The 17466-nt window shown below is 52.8% G+C and overlaps 9 protein-coding genes across 9 annotated transcripts; 7 read left to right on the top strand and 2 right to left on the bottom strand.

Moving 5' to 3' along the window:
• Positions 1–441: 441 nt before the first annotated feature.
• On the top strand, positions 442–1848 carry J4E88_007670 (uncharacterized protein; the record flags this gene model as incomplete). Its single annotated transcript, XM_049401286.1, has 1 exon — positions 442–1848. One exon carries the CDS (start codon positions 442–444, stop codon positions 1846–1848), a length of 1407 nt encoding a protein of 468 aa, XP_049252970.1.
• Positions 1849–2387: 539 nt separating this feature from the next.
• J4E88_007669 (uncharacterized protein) lies at positions 2388–3381 on the top strand (the record flags this gene model as incomplete). Its single annotated transcript, XM_049401285.1, has 2 exons — positions 2388–2565; positions 2630–3381. 2 exons carry the CDS (start codon positions 2388–2390, stop codon positions 3379–3381), a joined length of 930 nt encoding a protein of 309 aa, XP_049252969.1.
• A 584-nt stretch (positions 3382–3965) lies between these two features.
• J4E88_007668 (uncharacterized protein) lies at positions 3966–5517 on the top strand (the record flags this gene model as incomplete). Its single annotated transcript, XM_049401284.1, has 4 exons — positions 3966–4128; positions 4187–4758; positions 4811–5151; positions 5205–5517. 4 exons carry the CDS (start codon positions 3966–3968, stop codon positions 5515–5517), a joined length of 1389 nt encoding a protein of 462 aa, XP_049252968.1.
• Positions 5518–6530: 1013 nt separating this feature from the next.
• On the top strand, positions 6531–7738 carry J4E88_007667 (uncharacterized protein; the record flags this gene model as incomplete). Its single annotated transcript, XM_049401283.1, has 3 exons — positions 6531–6566; positions 6618–7044; positions 7104–7738. 3 exons carry the CDS (start codon positions 6531–6533, stop codon positions 7736–7738), a joined length of 1098 nt encoding a protein of 365 aa, XP_049252967.1.
• Positions 7739–7795: 57 nt separating this feature from the next.
• On the bottom strand, positions 7796–9703 carry J4E88_007666 (uncharacterized protein; the record flags this gene model as incomplete). Its single annotated transcript, XM_049401282.1, has 3 exons — positions 7796–9545; positions 9600–9640; positions 9701–9703. The coding sequence occupies 3 exons, from the start codon at positions 9701–9703 to the stop codon at positions 7796–7798; spliced, it is 1794 nt and encodes a 597-aa protein (XP_049252966.1).
• A 660-nt stretch (positions 9704–10363) lies between these two features.
• On the top strand, positions 10364–11113 carry J4E88_007665 (uncharacterized protein; the record flags this gene model as incomplete). The annotated part of the gene is made up of 1 exon (XM_049401281.1): positions 10364–11113. The coding sequence occupies one exon, from the start codon at positions 10364–10366 to the stop codon at positions 11111–11113; it is 750 nt and encodes a 249-aa protein (XP_049252965.1).
• Positions 11114–11611: 498 nt separating this feature from the next.
• Positions 11612–12841, top strand: J4E88_007664 (uncharacterized protein; the record flags this gene model as incomplete). The annotated part of the gene is made up of 1 exon (XM_049401280.1): positions 11612–12841. The coding sequence occupies one exon, from the start codon at positions 11612–11614 to the stop codon at positions 12839–12841; it is 1230 nt and encodes a 409-aa protein (XP_049252964.1).
• A 1498-nt stretch (positions 12842–14339) lies between these two features.
• Positions 14340–15346, top strand: J4E88_007663 (uncharacterized protein; the record flags this gene model as incomplete). The annotated part of the gene is made up of 3 exons (XM_049401279.1): positions 14340–14345; positions 14387–15206; positions 15270–15346. The coding sequence occupies 3 exons, from the start codon at positions 14340–14342 to the stop codon at positions 15344–15346; spliced, it is 903 nt and encodes a 300-aa protein (XP_049252963.1).
• Positions 15347–15544: 198 nt separating this feature from the next.
• On the bottom strand, positions 15545–17388 carry J4E88_007662 (uncharacterized protein; the record flags this gene model as incomplete). The annotated part of the gene is made up of 5 exons (XM_049401278.1): positions 15545–15982; positions 16033–16250; positions 16310–16514; positions 16578–16819; positions 16869–17388. The coding sequence occupies 5 exons, from the start codon at positions 17386–17388 to the stop codon at positions 15545–15547; spliced, it is 1623 nt and encodes a 540-aa protein (XP_049252962.1).
• Between the last annotated feature and the right edge of the window lie 78 nt (positions 17389–17466).

Here is a 17466-nt window from a genome sequence, read left to right as displayed (position 1 = left end):
AGCACCTGCTTTAGCCTCGGAGATGAGTTCTGGCGATGCTTCCTAAGGCGGTAAGGATGCTCAGGAACCAGCTGCACGTGGGAACATCGACGGCGCGGGTGGTCTCTTCGCATGGAGGCGCGGTCTGCCACAGCGGCCAAGGAACTCCATTGTAGGAAGCAATCCTTCGCCCATGCGAAATACGATGGTTTCGACCCGAGCTTCGCGTGAATTGCGGTTGACGAAGGTTGATAGCAGTGGATGACCATGCATTTGTCGCCCTTCGGAGGTGCATGCTCCGATTAGTCACGCCTTATCGATACCGCACCCGCGATCGCGGCATCTGACTGACTCAATCTTCAGCTATCTTTGCCAATAACACACCCGTAACGATGCACGTCTCCATGCCCCCTCGGTGACTATCCGAATCAAGCTCTTCTCAGCACTTCTATCCATCAGATCATGGCTGAATCCAAGCCGCGTCAACGCAAATTCGCGCCAAGGTCACGGACGGGCTGCCTCACATGCCGAACCCGGCGGAAGAGGTGCGATAGCGCCCAGCCTCAGTGTGCCAACTGCAAACGCCTCAACCTGTTATGCGAATGGCAAACTCCACGAAGTATCGTTTCGGAATCGTCTTCGTCCCAGTCAAGCTCAAAGAGCCCGGAGCGCCAGGTCGCAGTCCCACTGCGCTCGTCTCTTGATCCATGGGATGCACTACCGGGCGACGAAGGAGCGGAGCGGATGCATTTGTTGCAGTATTACATCGAGGCGTTTGTACCCAGTGTCCAAGTAGCACCTATTGCAACGAGTTTCTACACCAGCCTCTACATGCCTTGGTCTTTCCAGATCGAAGGTATGCTTGACGCTATCCTGGCTATATCTTCTGCTCAGTTGGCGAGGCGAAGCCAGGACGCAGAACGCGCCAAACATCTTCGCGCCGTATCCTCCCGCCACGAGAGGAAGTGCTATCAGTTCATCAAGGAGCGGTTGAACCCGTCGGGTGGATTACCAGAAGATACCTACCAGGTCACTGCGGTGATTCTCATCCTGGTAGGACTAGAAGCACTCAACGGTGTCAAGACTACGAGATGGATATCGCAACTGAAGAGTGTGCAACGGATACTTAGTGCGCTTACTCCGGAACAGAGCATCATGGACTGTGTTGAAGTTGATTCTCTGCATCGACACTTCACTTACCACTTCGCCTCTGCTTCGCTCATGGCACGGGTGTCAAACGCCGGAAAGGCCTGTTCGGCAGAGCAGGGCTTGATACCAATCAGCGCCGCCCTAATGCCAGGCACAATCGACCCGCTCATGGGCATCTCATACCAGTTATGCGACCTGATTTCACGGATACAGTATGTCACCTCTTCGAGTCCCGCGTTTCCCCTCGCTACCGAAGCGTCTTTCAACGTGATCGAGAAGGGTATACAGAATTGGGCTTACGACAACCCGTTTGCACTTGGCGTCGATACTCCTATAGCTCTCGACCTCATCGCCTTGGCAGAAGCCTACCGTTTAGCAGCTCTCATTCAGCTCTACCGCACCTCGCCTAGCCATTCAGCCAATATTGCGGGCTGTGCATCACGCGCGATGGAGTTTATCGCTCGTATACCACCGGGAAGCGCCGCGGAGTCAAGTTTGCTCTACCCAATATTTCTCGCTGGAGCCGAGCTAGATGATGAAGCGGCCATCGAGAAGTGCTTCCAGAGGCTAGAGGATATCCAGAATAGGAATCGGTACGAGAACGTTGAATGTGTCCAAAAGGTGTTGAAAGAAGTGTGGCGACCGAAGCTTGAAGGTGGTCAAAGAAGGGACTGGGAAGAAGTGGTAAGAGAGTGGAACTGGTCATTTACTTTGGGTTGATGCGATCCCGATGCAACTCTCCTCAGAAGCACCTTTTGCCCCGATCAAATGCTACGCTCTGGCGGGATGCCATGCGTACGTACCGGCTTGGAACCTCGGACATATCCGCTGTAAAAGAGCACTCATCGACTCGCTCATAATCGATGCCTCACTCAACGGCAATCTAAAATTTGCCCGGGTCGGGTGTGTTTGGTGATGGAGTAGCTCCTTCCCCGCATGACATACTGTATCTTGGCAAACCCCGCCTCCTCCTGCAGCCCCCATCGAGATGTCGAACTTTGCCCCGATTTGCTCGCATGTGTCTCTTTGGGCAACCATGGGATTCTCAGCTGTGCCCAGCGTCACTGATTGCTTGGCCACTTTCCCCGCTTTGTAGCCTCTCGCTATCCACTTTTGTATTCTACTGCGTAGCGTCTGCGCGACGTCGATTCTTCACTCATCTACCAGGCGATTGCGTTCGACTGAGCATCATTGTCTTACGCCTACAACCTTCTACTTGCTAATCTTTGATCAACATGGCGAATACCACTACTCCAACCATGGCCACTCCGATCGACTTTAACAGTGTGCTGGATACATCCAACCTAAAAGATCGTTCGGTGCTTATCACTGGCGCAGCATCTGGCATTGGTCTAGCCTGCGCGATAAAGATGGCTGAAGCAGGCGCAATAGTCACCATGGCTGATCTACACGATACGGCTGGGGGCGTCATCCAGGGTAAGTTCTGGCCGTGCGAATTGCCTGTGATATACATACTAACTTGGTACTCCCACCTCTGCAGATCTAACCACTCGAGGCCTCAGAGTGCAGTTCGTACAATGCGACGTGGCATCCTACGAGGATCAAGCCTCCATGTTCCAGTCTGCAATCATCTTTGGAGATGGGCAGATTGACATAGTGATCCCAAATGCAGGCATCCTTGCCGAGAAGAACCTCTTCGACATGGTGCCAGCCACGTTGCCAAACCCAGGAGACACACCACCAGCTCCTCCAAGCTTTGCTTGCGTGTCCGTCAATCTTGAGGCAGTATACAACACCTGCTATCTAGCACTACATCACTTCCGCCTCCCGCGCGCAGCAGCAACAACTTTCAAGCCCAGCATCGTTCTCATCGCCTCGCTTGCAGCCTATATTGGATACCCATATAGCACCACATACAGCATGTCCAAGTTCGGTGTTCGAGGACTTCTGTACAGCCTTCGCGAGCGCGCCATGCACTCTTCGATCCGCATCAATCTTGTTGCACCCTGGTACGTGGATACCGGCATCGCCAAGCAAGCCGACTTTGTAGAGGACAACGGCGCTGTTCTTAACATCATAGGATTTGTATCCATGGACAGAGTCGTGGATGCTGTGGTGAGGTTTGCTTCGGTTCAAGAGTTGTGTGGAAGAAGCGTAGGCATCTTCCCCAAGGGCAGCGAAGATCTTCTCGACGATCTGGAAGGTGGATACGGCGGCGCGATAGTGAGTAAGCATATGCGCGAGGTTCAAGCAGTCGTCGTGCAGGAGATGCAGAAACAGATGCAAACGTAGTTTATTGCCCAGTAGACCCGATATGAGAGATGTCTTCGCGATATCGGCTTTGTCAATCACGAGTGTCGACATCACATACTGGTCTAATGTTGAAATCAACCAGAGTCACGCTGATACTCATCCCACAATCTCTGATCGCATGGCCGTGTGGAGAATAGTACAATGTTACCACTGCCATGTGGGCCCGCGTTTGTACAAGCCATCGTACATGATGTACAAACATGCCTTGCCACCCAACATATACATTTTCGCCGCCAGTACTAGATACATTTGTGCTTAGCCTTGGTTCACGCGCGTAGCCATATGCCTGAGAAGCTTAAGAGAAGCTAGCTTCGGGACGCCGGAAGGGGCGTTTGTGAACGGATGCAACATCGCATCCCTCAGGACAGGCGAGGCCCACCAAGCGATCAACGCAGACCTGTCCATAAAATTTTGTCGGGTCTGTCCGCCTCAACCGTCCGTAGTCTTTCGCCCGCCGGTATGTTGTTGCGCCGTTTGCGATGAAAGGCCTGGGGAGTGTGAGAAATGCTCAAGTATATCTATGCGAAGAGAATGCCACATCGAACAAAACAACAGTAACAAACATGCCACACATCCAGGAACCCCAAATGAAACGAGAACCAAGAACCGGTATCGACATTCTCGTCGTGGGAGGCGGCATCGGCGGACTCACCTTTGCAATCGAGGCCCACCGCAAAGGACACGATGTGCGCGTTCTTGAACGGAATGACGAAGGTCAATACTCGGGTATGTACCTCCCATCCAACTATCGACTTCCAAAAGAACCAAACTAACAAACCGACAGGTGAGATCATCATGATCACCAGCTCAGCGCTCGAAACGCCCAAGAAATGGCCAGGGTTCTTAGAACGCCTCAGGGCCCTCGCATCGCCACCAACCTTTGACCTGCGCAAATACGACGGCACATTCATCCAACACCATGCTCCAGGCGACTCTGCAAATCCGTCTTTGAGCATCTACCGGAAGAGGCTGCATAGTTTGCTGAATACCTACGTCAAAGAGCTCGGTATACCCATCACGTACGACGCGAAAGTGGACGCATACTTTGACTCAAACACATCAGGCGGTGTTATTCTCAAAAGTGGTCAGAGGATAACTGCAGATGTGGTGATAGCCGCAGATGGCGTAGGCTCGAGGTCCCGCGAGATCATCGACGGGAATAGAGAGAAGCCGATTAGTTCTGGCTTTGTTGTCTACCGGACTTCTTTTCCTACTGGACCGGCGATGGGCAAGTATCCCCTTGTTGCGAGGGAGTTTCTGGGGCACGATCACCGTGGTTTCATGTATATTGGTCCCGGCGCGCATATGGTTATTTCTCATGACAATGGCGAGCTGTGCTATCTATTGACTTGTAAGGTTTGTAGTCGCTGGTTCATTGGCCTTGTAGATCGTTGCTAACTTCTATCAGGATGAGAACGGTACGGCAACAGAGAGCTGGTCGAAAACCACTTCCACGGATAGGATTCTGGATGTTGTAAAAGATTGGGATCCTTTTGTTACGGAGGTGATCAAGGCGACACCGAACAATCAGGTGCTCGACTGGAAGCTGATGTGGCGTGATCCACAGCCGCAGTGGGTGTCGAAAGGCGGCCATGTCGTGCAGCTGGGCGATGCTGCCCATCCCTTCTTGCCCACGTCGTTCAGTGGCGGCACGATGGCCATGGAAGACGCGTACTCGCTAGCAGCCTGTCTACATGTTGCTGGGAAGCAGAACGTTGCGCTTGCAACCAAGGTGCACAATAAGCTGAGGTATGCCGATATAGATCGTGGAGAAACACCAGCGACTAACTTCGAAATTGTAGGTTTGAGCGAGTATCCTGCGCGCAGAAACTAGGATTCAAGAACCGTGAGATCTTTCACAACACCGACTGGAAAGACGAAAAGGCGACGCCCACAAAGCAACACAAGATGGTCGGAGATTGGTTGGTCTGTCACAACCCCGAGAAGTATGTTTACGATAACTACCACAAGTGTGCTGAGCATTTGGACACGGGTGTCGAGTTCTTGAACACGAACATACCGCTGGGATACAAGTACAGACCGTGGACCGTCCGCGGGCTGCTGGGGGCTTCGGAACGTGGCGAAGTGGTTGAGGATGAAGGCGACTGGTCCTAAAAGAAGGGAAGCTTGCAGAATGCAGCGTTATCACTGTAACTGCTTCAGCTTATCAATTGGCCATGCTGGCAACATCTCTTCCCGATGTATATATATGGGCATCCGGCGGCAACTGTTGATGCTGATTAAAACTGCCGAACTTCATGCTTCTCTCTGCTGTGTCCTGCCCCCGCTCCCTGTGGCTTACTGTCCCGTCGCTCGTATCCGCCGAACTTATAGCATGCCAGTATGCCTGGCTATTGCTTGCCATTGTATAGGCATGTAGCATGCCAGATGCCAACTTGTCATACCTAGATATCTTCTTGATGGTCAAGCTCGCCATTTTGTCCAACTGCTGCCTCCGAGTCGTGGAACAGCCAAGCCGCAATTACATCTATCATAACGCTCGAAGGATACGCGCACATCGCTTCCTACAACGATGCCGGCACCTTGGTTGTGGACGAGTGCGGTCGGGTTCCGTTCGAGGAGCGTAGCATCGTGCGCGCGTGTAGGAGGTGCTTTGAGAGCGAGGACTGTGGCAAATTCGCTTGAAAAGGCTCCAGCCTACCCGGTGGTGCCAGTTTATGCCTATGATGCGAAACGCGCGTGGGTTCTGGAGCGTACGATGATGACGTTGAGCTTCTCATGGCGACATTAGGGAAGGCTCGCGATTGCGTGCTGTCGTGTTACAATACGCATGTCTTTAGCCAATATACCAAACACCTGTTGTATTGAAAGAAGGCAAGTTAGGCATCATAAAGCTCCCTTCGCGCAATGATCGCGTGGATTAGGAGTGTTGGTGGATAAACGTCCAATGACGACCAGCTCAACGTCCCCAAATGCCGAGGGATGTCGGAACGCTGCTCGGAACGGTTTGGCCCGGCTTGCCCTCCCATTCATCTAAGCTGCACTCCAACGGCAAGAATCTTAGTAAGACTCGAAAATTTCCCATATCAACCATGTGCTTCCCAGCTTCTGACCCAGGCCTGAAGTATTCGCGATATTGGGAAACTTCACCGTCGCGGCACTGAAGCATGACGGCCGATCGCGGAGCTCGAGGCCTTGTCGCTGTAAGTCAATCTCCATCATCCCCAGCGCAACGAAACTGACTGGGTACCTAGATAACAGGCGCAAACGGAACAATAGGCTATGCCTGTGTGGTCTACGCGCTGCAGACTGGCTATCGAGTGCGGTGCATTGTGCGCCGCGCCTCCGCCGTCGAAACGATCAAAACCGGGCCCTCCGTGCAGCCCTACCTCGACCTAATCGAATACGTCGCCGTGCCAGACAATGCGGTCGAGGGAGCATACGATGAAGCTGTTGCGGGTGTCGACTATGTTGTGCACATAGCAGGAGCATGGCCGATGCTCCATCTGGATCCTGACAACGACATCTACCATCCATATATCAGGTCGACGACGGGCTTGATAGAAGCAGGGCGCAAGTCTGGCACAGTGAAGAGGATGGTATTCACGCAGGCTGGAGCGGGGCTTGTTGACTCTGAAGACGGCGATACACTGGGTACGCGTATGGAACGCGTCTTGAACGGTACGTCTCTTTGCTTCTGCCCTCGCGCCTCAGTTCATGCATCGTACTGACCGATACAGAGGCAGTTCAGGTCTCGCAAACATCCCTCGCATACCGACCCCCTCTCAAATCCCCTCACAACGCCTACTGCTCCGCAAAAGCCCAATGTATGACCTACCTCGCTGATCTCCAAGCTTCCCACGAGCTCCCCTTCTCTATCGCGCAAATCATACCCGGTACCGTTATTGGCCCTTCGGAGTTTTGCAAAACGTCGGAGCAAGCACGTGCGCATATGGATCGACAGAGCAAGGCATTGCTGTTCGATGATATAGCCCCGCGGTATGCGTTTGGTTTCGTGCATGTGCAAGACTGCGCTCGCATTCATATCGAGGCGCTGGATGGGAGGGTTAGAGGCGAGAACCTGCCCAAGTGGTATGTTGCCGCTGGGACGGTGGAGGAGGGGACAGATGGGGACAAACTCTGGAACTCTGTGGCGGACATGATCGAGCGAGACTTTGCGAGGGAGGTGAAGACTGGGGCGTTCAGAGTGGGACGCCAGAAGGTGCCTATCAACATGCCATTCCGCGTCGAATCAAGCATGACGGAGAAGATGCTGATGAATGGTGACAAGATTAGGGGGTTAGAGGATAGCGTGAGAGAGGTCGCGGAGTGGTACATTCAACTCAAAAGAACAGAGGAGAAAGCAGATCTGTAAACTGGGATAATGTTGGGCACGAACTGAATCCATCGAATTATCCTGATATCATGCGCCCTACCACTTGAAGCTTTCTTCAAAGTACTCCACCCCTCTATAACCTTTATCCAACATCTGGACACTCGCTTTCCTAGCCTGATCCGCCATCAAAGCTGGCCCACAAGCCACAATCGCCAGACGTTGCTGGCCCGCATCTCTAGCAGCCTCTTGAACTGTTTCATGTACGTCAGGTCTGTGTGCCATGATTCTTACGCTCTTCAGGTCTTCGCCCAACACATCGTCTTTCGCCTCATCATCCCGAGTGACGTGCACTTCCATCTCGACTCTCTCATCACCCAACAAGCCTCTAAAGTCGCGGAGAACAGAAGTGAGGAACGCGTACTCGCGTACTGCCCATACAATCTTCACACTGCGTACACGTGATGTACTGGCCAGAACGTGGGCTAGGTGTGATAGCGGGACTGCGATACCCGTTCCACCGACTACAAACAAAATGTTTTGTGAACTGCGGAGAGGAACAGTGTGTCCATAAGGCCCTTCCACAAGGATGCGGAGTCTTTTGGGATGCAAGAGACAATGTGACTTCAATCGGGATGTGAAGCCGTCGTACGGTCGGACAAGGAACACCATGTTCGATGAGGCATCTGAGGCTTTAGACGAAAGGAGTGCATCCGACTCTGTGGTTGAAGCTGATGAAGTACGCGAGTGTTCCGGCCTCGCTGAAAGCGGCGATAGTGGCGTAGATGGAGGATTATCCGTATCTTTTGAACTGTATGCCAACGTGAACGGATGGCTCTGATGTGCATAGAACAGATCATCCAACACGTGGATGTAGTAGTAAGAGCCAGGCCTTGGGGCTACTAAGCTCTTACTACTATCGACTTCCATACGCACGAGGTTACTGCTAGGGTCATAAGTAACCCTAGCTTTGGTACTCAGCGGGCTGCGATTGAAAGCTAAGATTCGTGAGAGGCGCATGATCCGGTCAAAGACCCAGACACCAACGCATGGCCAGATGAATATGTTCCACTCGCCATTAGTGAAAATCTCAACATGGTAGTACATAGTCCAGAGGGTTGCGATTGAGAGCGCTATGTGCGTGACGAGGAAGAACTCGTAGTGCGCACGACGGATACCGTAGAACGAGAACGCCAAAAGACCGCACATGGCGATGGTTGACAGTTCGCCGTTCCAAAAGTAGTGCTTCGTCCAGTAGTTTAGGAAAGATGGCCATCCTCCGCGCTCCAGTATCATCAGCGTGTATCCCACACTGTGCACTACGGCTTGTACTGTGGCAACCCTTGCCGCCCACCGATGGAAAGCGTTGTAGGTACCGAAACCCCATCCAGTCACCCAGATCAAAAGATCATTGCGCATACCAAAGAGCCAGACGAGTGGGAAGTTCGCGAGCGATATGATTCCCGTACGATCCGATACAAAACGGAGGAATTGCACTGACTTCTTCGGCCAATAAAGGTTGCCTTCGGTGAGACGGTAGGAGCAGCTGCAGAGAACAACGTTGAGCGCGACAAAAAGAAAGATGGTAAGCGACTGGATCCGTGGTGGGATGGTACACCAGCCGTACGGTCGAGAACAACGATCACCAAAAGCGGCAGGTGTGGTAACGTATCGCCTGAGCCAGGTCCGAAGGGAAACCATAGGACGTCGAGGTCCAGACGTCCTGCCGGATTCGACTTCTGGGACTGTTTTGTATGACGTGTGGCGTTGTTCACTGCGTAGAAGTGACAGTATACGCGTCGTTACACCAACGGCCACTACTACGAGCCAGAAGTAGTACATGTACCAGCTGTGGGTATTATATTAGCGAAGTTGCGCCTAACGGGATACAGGCTCGACTTACCCATACACGAGATGGATCTCGTATTCCCAGAATGCCGCTTCCTGTACGCCACATTTAGCACTCCATAGTCTCATCGGCCGTACGTACAGGCAGGAACGTACCATGGTGGTGAAAGCTCGCCTTACAAGCTCATCACTTGGTATCACAACTTCATCAATGGTCGGAAACTTCAATGCCTTTTCAGCCGCCAGTCGCGTCACTCTGGCCTTGTCGTCAGGGGTCCATTGGTCCAAAACATCGCGAAAGGAAGGTAATGTAATGTTTGCGTGTGCTTCACACCAGGGTTTCTGGTTCTCGATCCATTTTTCTGTCTGGCCATCCTGTATGCAGAACTCGTCGAAGCACAGATACAGTGATGTGAGGCGTAATTCACTTTGGCATCCTCGGATCTTGCTCGAAAGCGAAGGGTCGGTGTCGTTGAAGGTTACATAGTTGACGCCGGTCTCACATGCCAAAGGGCAGTACTTTCCCGCGTACAAAGCATGTGATGCACCTGTAAGCGTGTACAGAATGATGGAGATGGATGAAGTGCGCATGAGTGGACGCGATGAGGTACAAGATGGGGCGACGCAAGCTCGGAGTCGGAGATTGGCGGGGTCGTGAAATCTTATCAGATGTCTACGCACGGGCCCGCGCTGGCATCAGGCGCGCTTCTTTCGCGTCAGCCGGGTTGTTGCTTCGAGCTTGCAGAGGGCCAGTGTCTGTGAGAACAAAGTTTACGCAGCGGCCGTACTCGTTGTCCTAACCTCCTGTGGCACCACGTCATGTCTCACACCGCCTCAAAAGCGACCTTCCTCTCTTTACCTATCGAGCTCCGCCTAGAGATTGTCGCATACGCGCTGGAACAATCTGATGCGGGACTCACGAAACTCCACGAGTCCAATGAGGGACAAACTTGTTCTACGATAGATGAGAGGTACAAAGCTAGTATCAACCTTGCGATACGGCTGGTTTGCCGCCAGTTCAACGCTGAGTTTCGTCGCCTTGCCATCCACAGTACCCTCTTTGTGCTCGCCAGGAACTCCACACGAGTTGCCGGTCAGCAAGTCGAAGAGCTTCTACAAGATGTAAAGAAGTTGAGGATTCACTGCGACCATGAGACCATCGGGAAATGGTACGAGTACCCGTTGAACAGGCAATGTATGCATCTCGATGAGCTACAGTTTGTAATGCCACTCGACGACTCTGCCAACCGGACAGCCCTCGTGGGTCTGCTCAGACGTCTGCGCAACGTCAAACAAGTCAAGCTCCTCTTCCCGAACCATCGTGTTGCAAAAGAGCCCTATGGGTACATCAGATTACTCGGCGAGTTGCTGAAAGAAGACCATTTCCAGAGATACGATGCCCGGAACGCCCCCAATTTCGAGTCTACACGTTGGGAGTGGAGCTTTGACAAAGAGTCTGGTTGGGCTGTATTTGTGGCTCGGGAACCTATGGCACTTATGCCGGAAGAGCATTACTTGCTGCTCATGAAGCCGAAGATCGAGTACATTATGGATTACATGGCATCATAGCACCAAAACGGTAGTAGTCACTGTGCGACACAGCACATTCGCGCCGTTATGTGATGACGAGGGAGAACCGCATGGATCCATAGAGTATGCTACCAAATCAACGGATTTCAACATTGATTGACGAGCCAAAGATAGTGAGGGTGCCACGATTCGGCCCAAGGCTTTGACGCGTCTTCACGTGGTCTCCAACACAGCTGCATCCCCGAGTGCTACGTAAGACTAAAACATCAGCATGGCTTAGCGGCATGGTAGAGTCTGGTATTATAAATGTCGCTGTGCGGAAAGAGGCCACAGTCGCTTACTGGCATTTGAGTGTGGCAGCTTAGCAATCACGCTGCTTCGGAGGCCCAGGAGATCCGACGCGGCCCCCACTTGCCCAACGATGCACTTGACGCACTGCATCGCGCCTGCCTCACCCCCAAGCGCGACTGCTATAACACCAGCCATGCCACGCCCTTCCAGACGCCGTCTATCCCCCATATCAATTCACCGTCCACCATGAGCGCTCCGAAGCCAATCCTCATTTCCGGCGCCGGCCTCGCCTCGCTCCTCCTCGCCCGCTCGCTGCACCGTTCCAAGATCCCGTTCCTCGTCTTCGAACGCGACGCGTCCATCGTCTTCAGAGCGCAGGGTTATAGGCTGAGACTCTCAGCGCAGGGTCTGGACGCCATTGAGCAAGTGCTCGGTCCGGCAGGATTCAAGACCTTCTACGACGCCTGCGGCAAAACTGGCGGGGCTGGATTCGCGGCAGTGAACCCGCTGACAGGCGAGACAATAGGTGGAGATGCTCCGAGCGTCAAGAGCGAGCCTTTGACCAGCAGAGACGGCAAGGTCGTTGGAGTGTCGCGCGGTGATATGCGCAAGCTGTTCATGGACGGCATCGAGGACCGTGTGGTTTGGAAACATCAGGTCGCAGCCTACGAGAGGACGGACAATGGTGTGCGACTAGTTTTCGCCGACGGTACCAAGTCCGAGGAGGGCTCTATGCTGATCGGGGGTGAGGGTGTCAAGAGTGCAGTCGCTGGTCAACTGTCCAATGGGGCGATCAAAGTCTATGATCTCGGCTCCAGAGGAATACATGGACAAGCCCCGACGGCAGCCTTCAAGGCCTTGGGCGAAGGTGTCTTCCGTCTTGTCGACGATACATCACAGCCGAACGGCGGCAAGGTCTTCGTCATCACAAACGTGCGCGCAGGCGACATGGACAAGCCCGACGTCAACTTCGGCTGGACCATGATCGGCTCTCCAGGCGTCATCAAAGCGCCGAACGACAATTACACGATTACTGGGCCACCTGCTGCACAGATAGCAAAGGCGCTCACATCGCACTGGCACGATCGTGTCAAGCCACTCTTCGATAACATGGCCGAGTCGGAAGCAGCTTTCTGGAAGATAACATGTTCGTCACCAGAAGGTGTACCGAAGTGGCCCAATGACCCTCGTGTCACTCTGGTCGGTGATGCAGTGCATGCTATGACGCCAGCAGGAGGTAACGGCGCAAACACAGCTGTGCGCGACTCGGCTCTGCTCGGTCGATTGATAGCCGAAGCCTGGGAGAGAGGCGATGGCGATAGATGGACGGGTGTCACAGAAGCATATGAAAAAGAGATGCGAATATACGCAACAGAGGCTGTCAAGGCTAGTTATGGGCAGGCTACAGGGCAATTCGGCATTGATCTTGATCTCAACACTGCGCCTACAATTAACGAATATGTCGCGCCAAACTGAGTATTGTTCGTTGCAGCAGACTGGTCATCAGTCCGAACAGGATTTAGCGTCACTTTCCTATGAGACGGCATTAGGTCGTGTTGACGAATGATACGCATCATCTTCATCCTTACTTTTACGTGCGACTCACGGTCACTAACGATACAGGGTGTTCTGGCTGGACAATTGCAAGCCCCCAAGTCTGCCGCGGGACGAATGTCGCGTCCTCCGTTGCCGATTGTAGATTCCGCCGCAGAGCCACGACTCATGTGTAGCTTCCCCGCATCTCCATCAGGCCCACCCCCGACTTCAAAAAACCGGGCCATCCAGTACGTGCGAAATTCCCGATAACAATGGATTCGCCGCGACCACGCAAACGCCGTGCCATCAATGCATGCGTCAGTTGCCGAACGTCCAAAGTACGATGCGACGGGAACCGCCCTTGCCAACGATGTGACCGGAATGGCGCAACTTGCCAATACTTTGACGCCGTAAAGGACGAAAATGTGTTGCGGATCGAAAGGCTCGAGAATGAGATGGCTGCTCTTCGTGAACACATGCGTATCCAGCGGCATCAAGACAAGAGTGTACGTAGGCCTGAAGACTACACTGGGATAAAGGAGGCAAATCAGAACATCTGGCGCCAATGTAGGCTCCAGGGTGTTCTGTTTCCTCCTTATTTGAGGCGGCGTCCTGCGCGAACCAGCGGAAAGCTAGCTGACCATGATCATGAATGCAGTTACCCATGGAAGATGCGACTGGGACAGTGCCAGAAATCGCACTCCGGTCTATGCCCAAGTGCAACGCAACGGCCGTTGACGCAGGTCTCATCACATGGGAACAAGCTGTCCACTGGTATCAAAGGTAGACAAACTCACTGCAATCCTCGAGCCCAGATCACTGATTTTATAAAGTTTCTTCTCGGGCAGTGTATGAAAGCCCCGATTTACCTGGTGAACTATACTAAAAGCCATAGCAATACCTTGTGCCCATCTTTTGCGAGAGACATGACAACATCGCATCAGTGGCTTCACGTAGCCCAATTCTTTTTGACGCCATAGTCAGTATTGGATGTCGCGCCGCCGAAGGTTTCAACACCAGGATCTATCGTCAGTAACATTCCTGCATGGACTCAATATGAGACGAATGCTGACGTTATATACCCATTTCTAGGCCGTCTCCAGACTCGAGTCCGTGATCAACTTACCGACCTATTCATCAACACAAACACCCCTACAGTAGAGGATATACAGGCCATCGCACTGGTGGCTGCGTACTCGGAGAACGCGTTCGTTCTGGTGGCCATGGCCCTTCGCTTTGCCATTCAGCTTGGGCTACCTCATGTTGTCGATCAGCTCATCGCCAAAAGTCACGCACGTTCCGGAATCGTGACCGCCCACGAGCAAGAGCTTTACCGTCTATCTAGAGTTTGGCTTGGGATCTGCAATCTTGAACTCTTGTGAGTATCATGTTAACCTGATTGGAGAGCGCTGCTAAAAACATCCAAGTTTCTCTCTAGATGGCGGTAAACTGCCTGGCCTTTCTCTTCAAATGTCCTCTCGAAAGATCAGATGTCTGTTAGCTCACCCAGAACGTACATCTACCGACATCCGCCTCCTCTCGCAAGTGGAGCTCAACATCATCCGCACGGAAGCTTATACAAAGATCATGGGCCGGAGTAATGACTATATGGGTCAACACAGCGAAGATCAACTCCGGAATACGGTAGATGAGGCTTGTGTTGAGCTGTCACTGTGGCTCGATGAATGGACCAACATTGCTCTGACCGAACCAGCGCCACATCAACGGACTCTTGCGTTGCAGAACTTGTGTATTCAGCAAGCTTGGGCGACGATGACCATGTACCTAAAGGCGGTAGGCTCTTCCGGGATCGAGAACATTGCGATCATGACCGAATTTCAGCGCGACTTCATACGCAAAGCCAAGGAGGCAGCGAATCGACACCTTCACTACATGCTTCAGTCATCGTCAACACCAACTTCATCGCCGGTGTCTCATGCCTCGACGTCTGGCTCAACGTATCTCAGTACTTTTCGCTGGACACTCGACTATGTCTGGGCTAAGTGCGCCGTCTCAGTCTTGCTGGTCCTCAAGTTAGCCATTCTCCTCCGCGACCCGGTACCTTCGGTCATGGCGCTGCTCAGCGACGCGCATCGCGTACTGGAAGAGCTAAAAATTGTTACCGTGGGCCACATCGCATATTTCCAGATCTTGCAAACCAGCATCGAGAAGTGTGAAGCTGCTCTCCGAGAGTATGCTGCGGAACAGATACCCGACCAGGACTCTTCGATGGCGGGAGCGAGAAGCAGTGTAGCTGAAGACGAGTTCCAGGGCTACGTTCCCAGCGAGTTCGTCTTCGAGTGGGGTAAGTTTGGACTGCAGACACGCTTGTGAAATCTATACTGACTTCGTATGTCCACCTCTGCAGACTTTCCTGGGCTCAATCTAAAACATATGCCGCTCGGATGGCAAGACCTCTTTGTCAATATCGACAGCTTGTTCTAAACCAAAGGCATGCTTGGAAGGCAGGCGGCTATACAAGAGCCGTGCATGTTGCGTGGATCCGACGGTCAAGCATGTCCTGGGAGTATCAACAGTGTTCACATGCACATGTCAATGGAGCAAATGTTGTATGTAAGTTCAGTGTATATTGTAACTAAGCTACAACTATCGGAAGTCATGTTTCAAGCGTCAACCCGTTGATCAATATACATAGATGAAGTCCTCGTTCTTGATGTCAGTCACATCATCGAACGCCTTGTCGCCCACACCGCTGGCTTGTGCGTTCTCAGCTTCCTCTGCATCACCCTCGCGCGCAGAACCCATGCTGGTATCAACGACAATGGCCGACTTCCCCATGCTCTCTCTTGTTGCCGCATGCTTCCGGTTCAGAAGCTTGATCCAGAACATTGCAAGCAGGATCAGGACGACGATCGCGATGAAGAGAGCGAGGTTGGCTCGGAGGCCTCGGTAGTAGTGTGGTTTCTCTGACGGTTTGAAGAGTTGTGGGCCGATGATGTTGCCGGCGCTGGCGCCGACGAAGAGGATGCTTGTCGTTACTTTGCGCTTTGTGTCGCCTCCTGTGTTTTGGCCTGACCAGCTATAGATTAAAGGTGAAATGCCGGGATAGAAAGACGTCAGCTGGAAGCACAGGGTTAGCAGGTTACATGTTTTGCGTTGCCACTACTTACGTAGTATCCGAGAAGAAGTACACCGCGATTCGAGTCGCCGCGGCCAACGACCATGAGGATGACGATGCCGGCGATTGGTGGTATACATAAGAGTATCAGCACGGGCGACTTCCGTTTCAGCCACGTGGCTAGCCAAGCTCCACCGCAGGTAGCTATAATCTGGATGACGCCGAAAGGCATGTTGAAGAGGATCGTAGCGAAGGGTCCAAACCCAAAACCTGAAATTCGAGCAATCAGTGGAGTTCAGACTTGCAGCTTGCAGGAACGTTGGACTTACTCTGGATGATCAGAGGCCCGAAAGCACTGATACCACCACTCGGGATGCTGATCGCTGTCAACATGGAAAACCAAAGCCATGTCTTGGGATCCATGAATGCCTCCAGTACGTGGTCCCACTTCCAGACACGAGATGCAACGCCCATCTGGTTCATACGCAGACGCTCGACAGCGACGAGCTTTTCGTGATCGTTGAAGAACTTGGCCTAAAGATTGGGGCACGAAGTCAGTATATCTCTCACATCAACTAGTACAGGGAAACCACTTGCCTCCATGGGTGAATCGGGCATGAACAACCATACAAAGACCGAAACGACGACTGTGAGGAGACCACAAAAGAGAAAGATGATCTGGTATGAGTACAGAAGATTGGACTGGATGTGGCCCAACCCGTAGCAGAGCAGACTGCCGAGGATGTTGACCATGCCCAGCATGGCGTACCAAGCTGCGTTTCGGTTCGTTTGCTCGCCACGCTTATACCACATTTGAACAACGGCGATGAAAGCAGGAGCTAGATGCGTTAGCGATAGTCTTCGCGATGGCTTGAAGAGTTGGCTTACCAACGGCAGCTTCGAAAGCGCCCAACAAGAATCGCGTGGCCATCAGCCCGGCGAAGCTGCTGGCACCCGCCATTCCGCATAATATGCAGCCCCAGGTGAACACCATTACACCCATGAACTTCCCCATCCTGAGCTTGACCAGCAACACGGCCACCAGCGGCTGTGCCACTAGCTGCGCAATGTATACGATACTCCCAAGCCATGAGTATTGTTGACTGTTGGGATCGAGGTTTGCATCTTCGATGAGGCCAAAGACGGAAGCGTAGGATAATGTGGTCTTGTCGAGTGATTGGAGGAAGTAGACGCTGAGTAGGATAGGCAAGATGACAAGATCGATCTTCTTCAAGACGCGTTTGTTCTCGGCGGATGTTACGACGATGCGTTCGTTCGAGGCGAGAAGTGCGGCGGCTTTGTCTTTGCCTTTGCCGTCCGTCGCATTGGCTGGCTTGTAAAGCGACTCCGTGGTTTCGACATTGGGCTTGGACGCGGCGACGTCGTCGGTCACCTCCGGTTTCGACATTTCAACAAGAAGACTACAATCAACCCAGGAAGAGTCTGAGATAATGCTGCAGTAGTAGGTCAATATGGCCCGACTGCA

This window comes from Alternaria novae-zelandiae, assembly GCF_023758075.1.
Source record: "Alternaria novae-zelandiae strain BMP 2774 chromosome Unknown scaffold_16, whole genome shotgun sequence".
Lineage (NCBI taxonomy): Eukaryota > Fungi > Ascomycota > Dothideomycetes > Pleosporales > Pleosporaceae > Alternaria > Alternaria novae-zelandiae.
The sequence above is the reverse complement of the archived record's forward strand: the minus strand, read 5'-3'. Positions and strand labels throughout refer to the sequence as shown.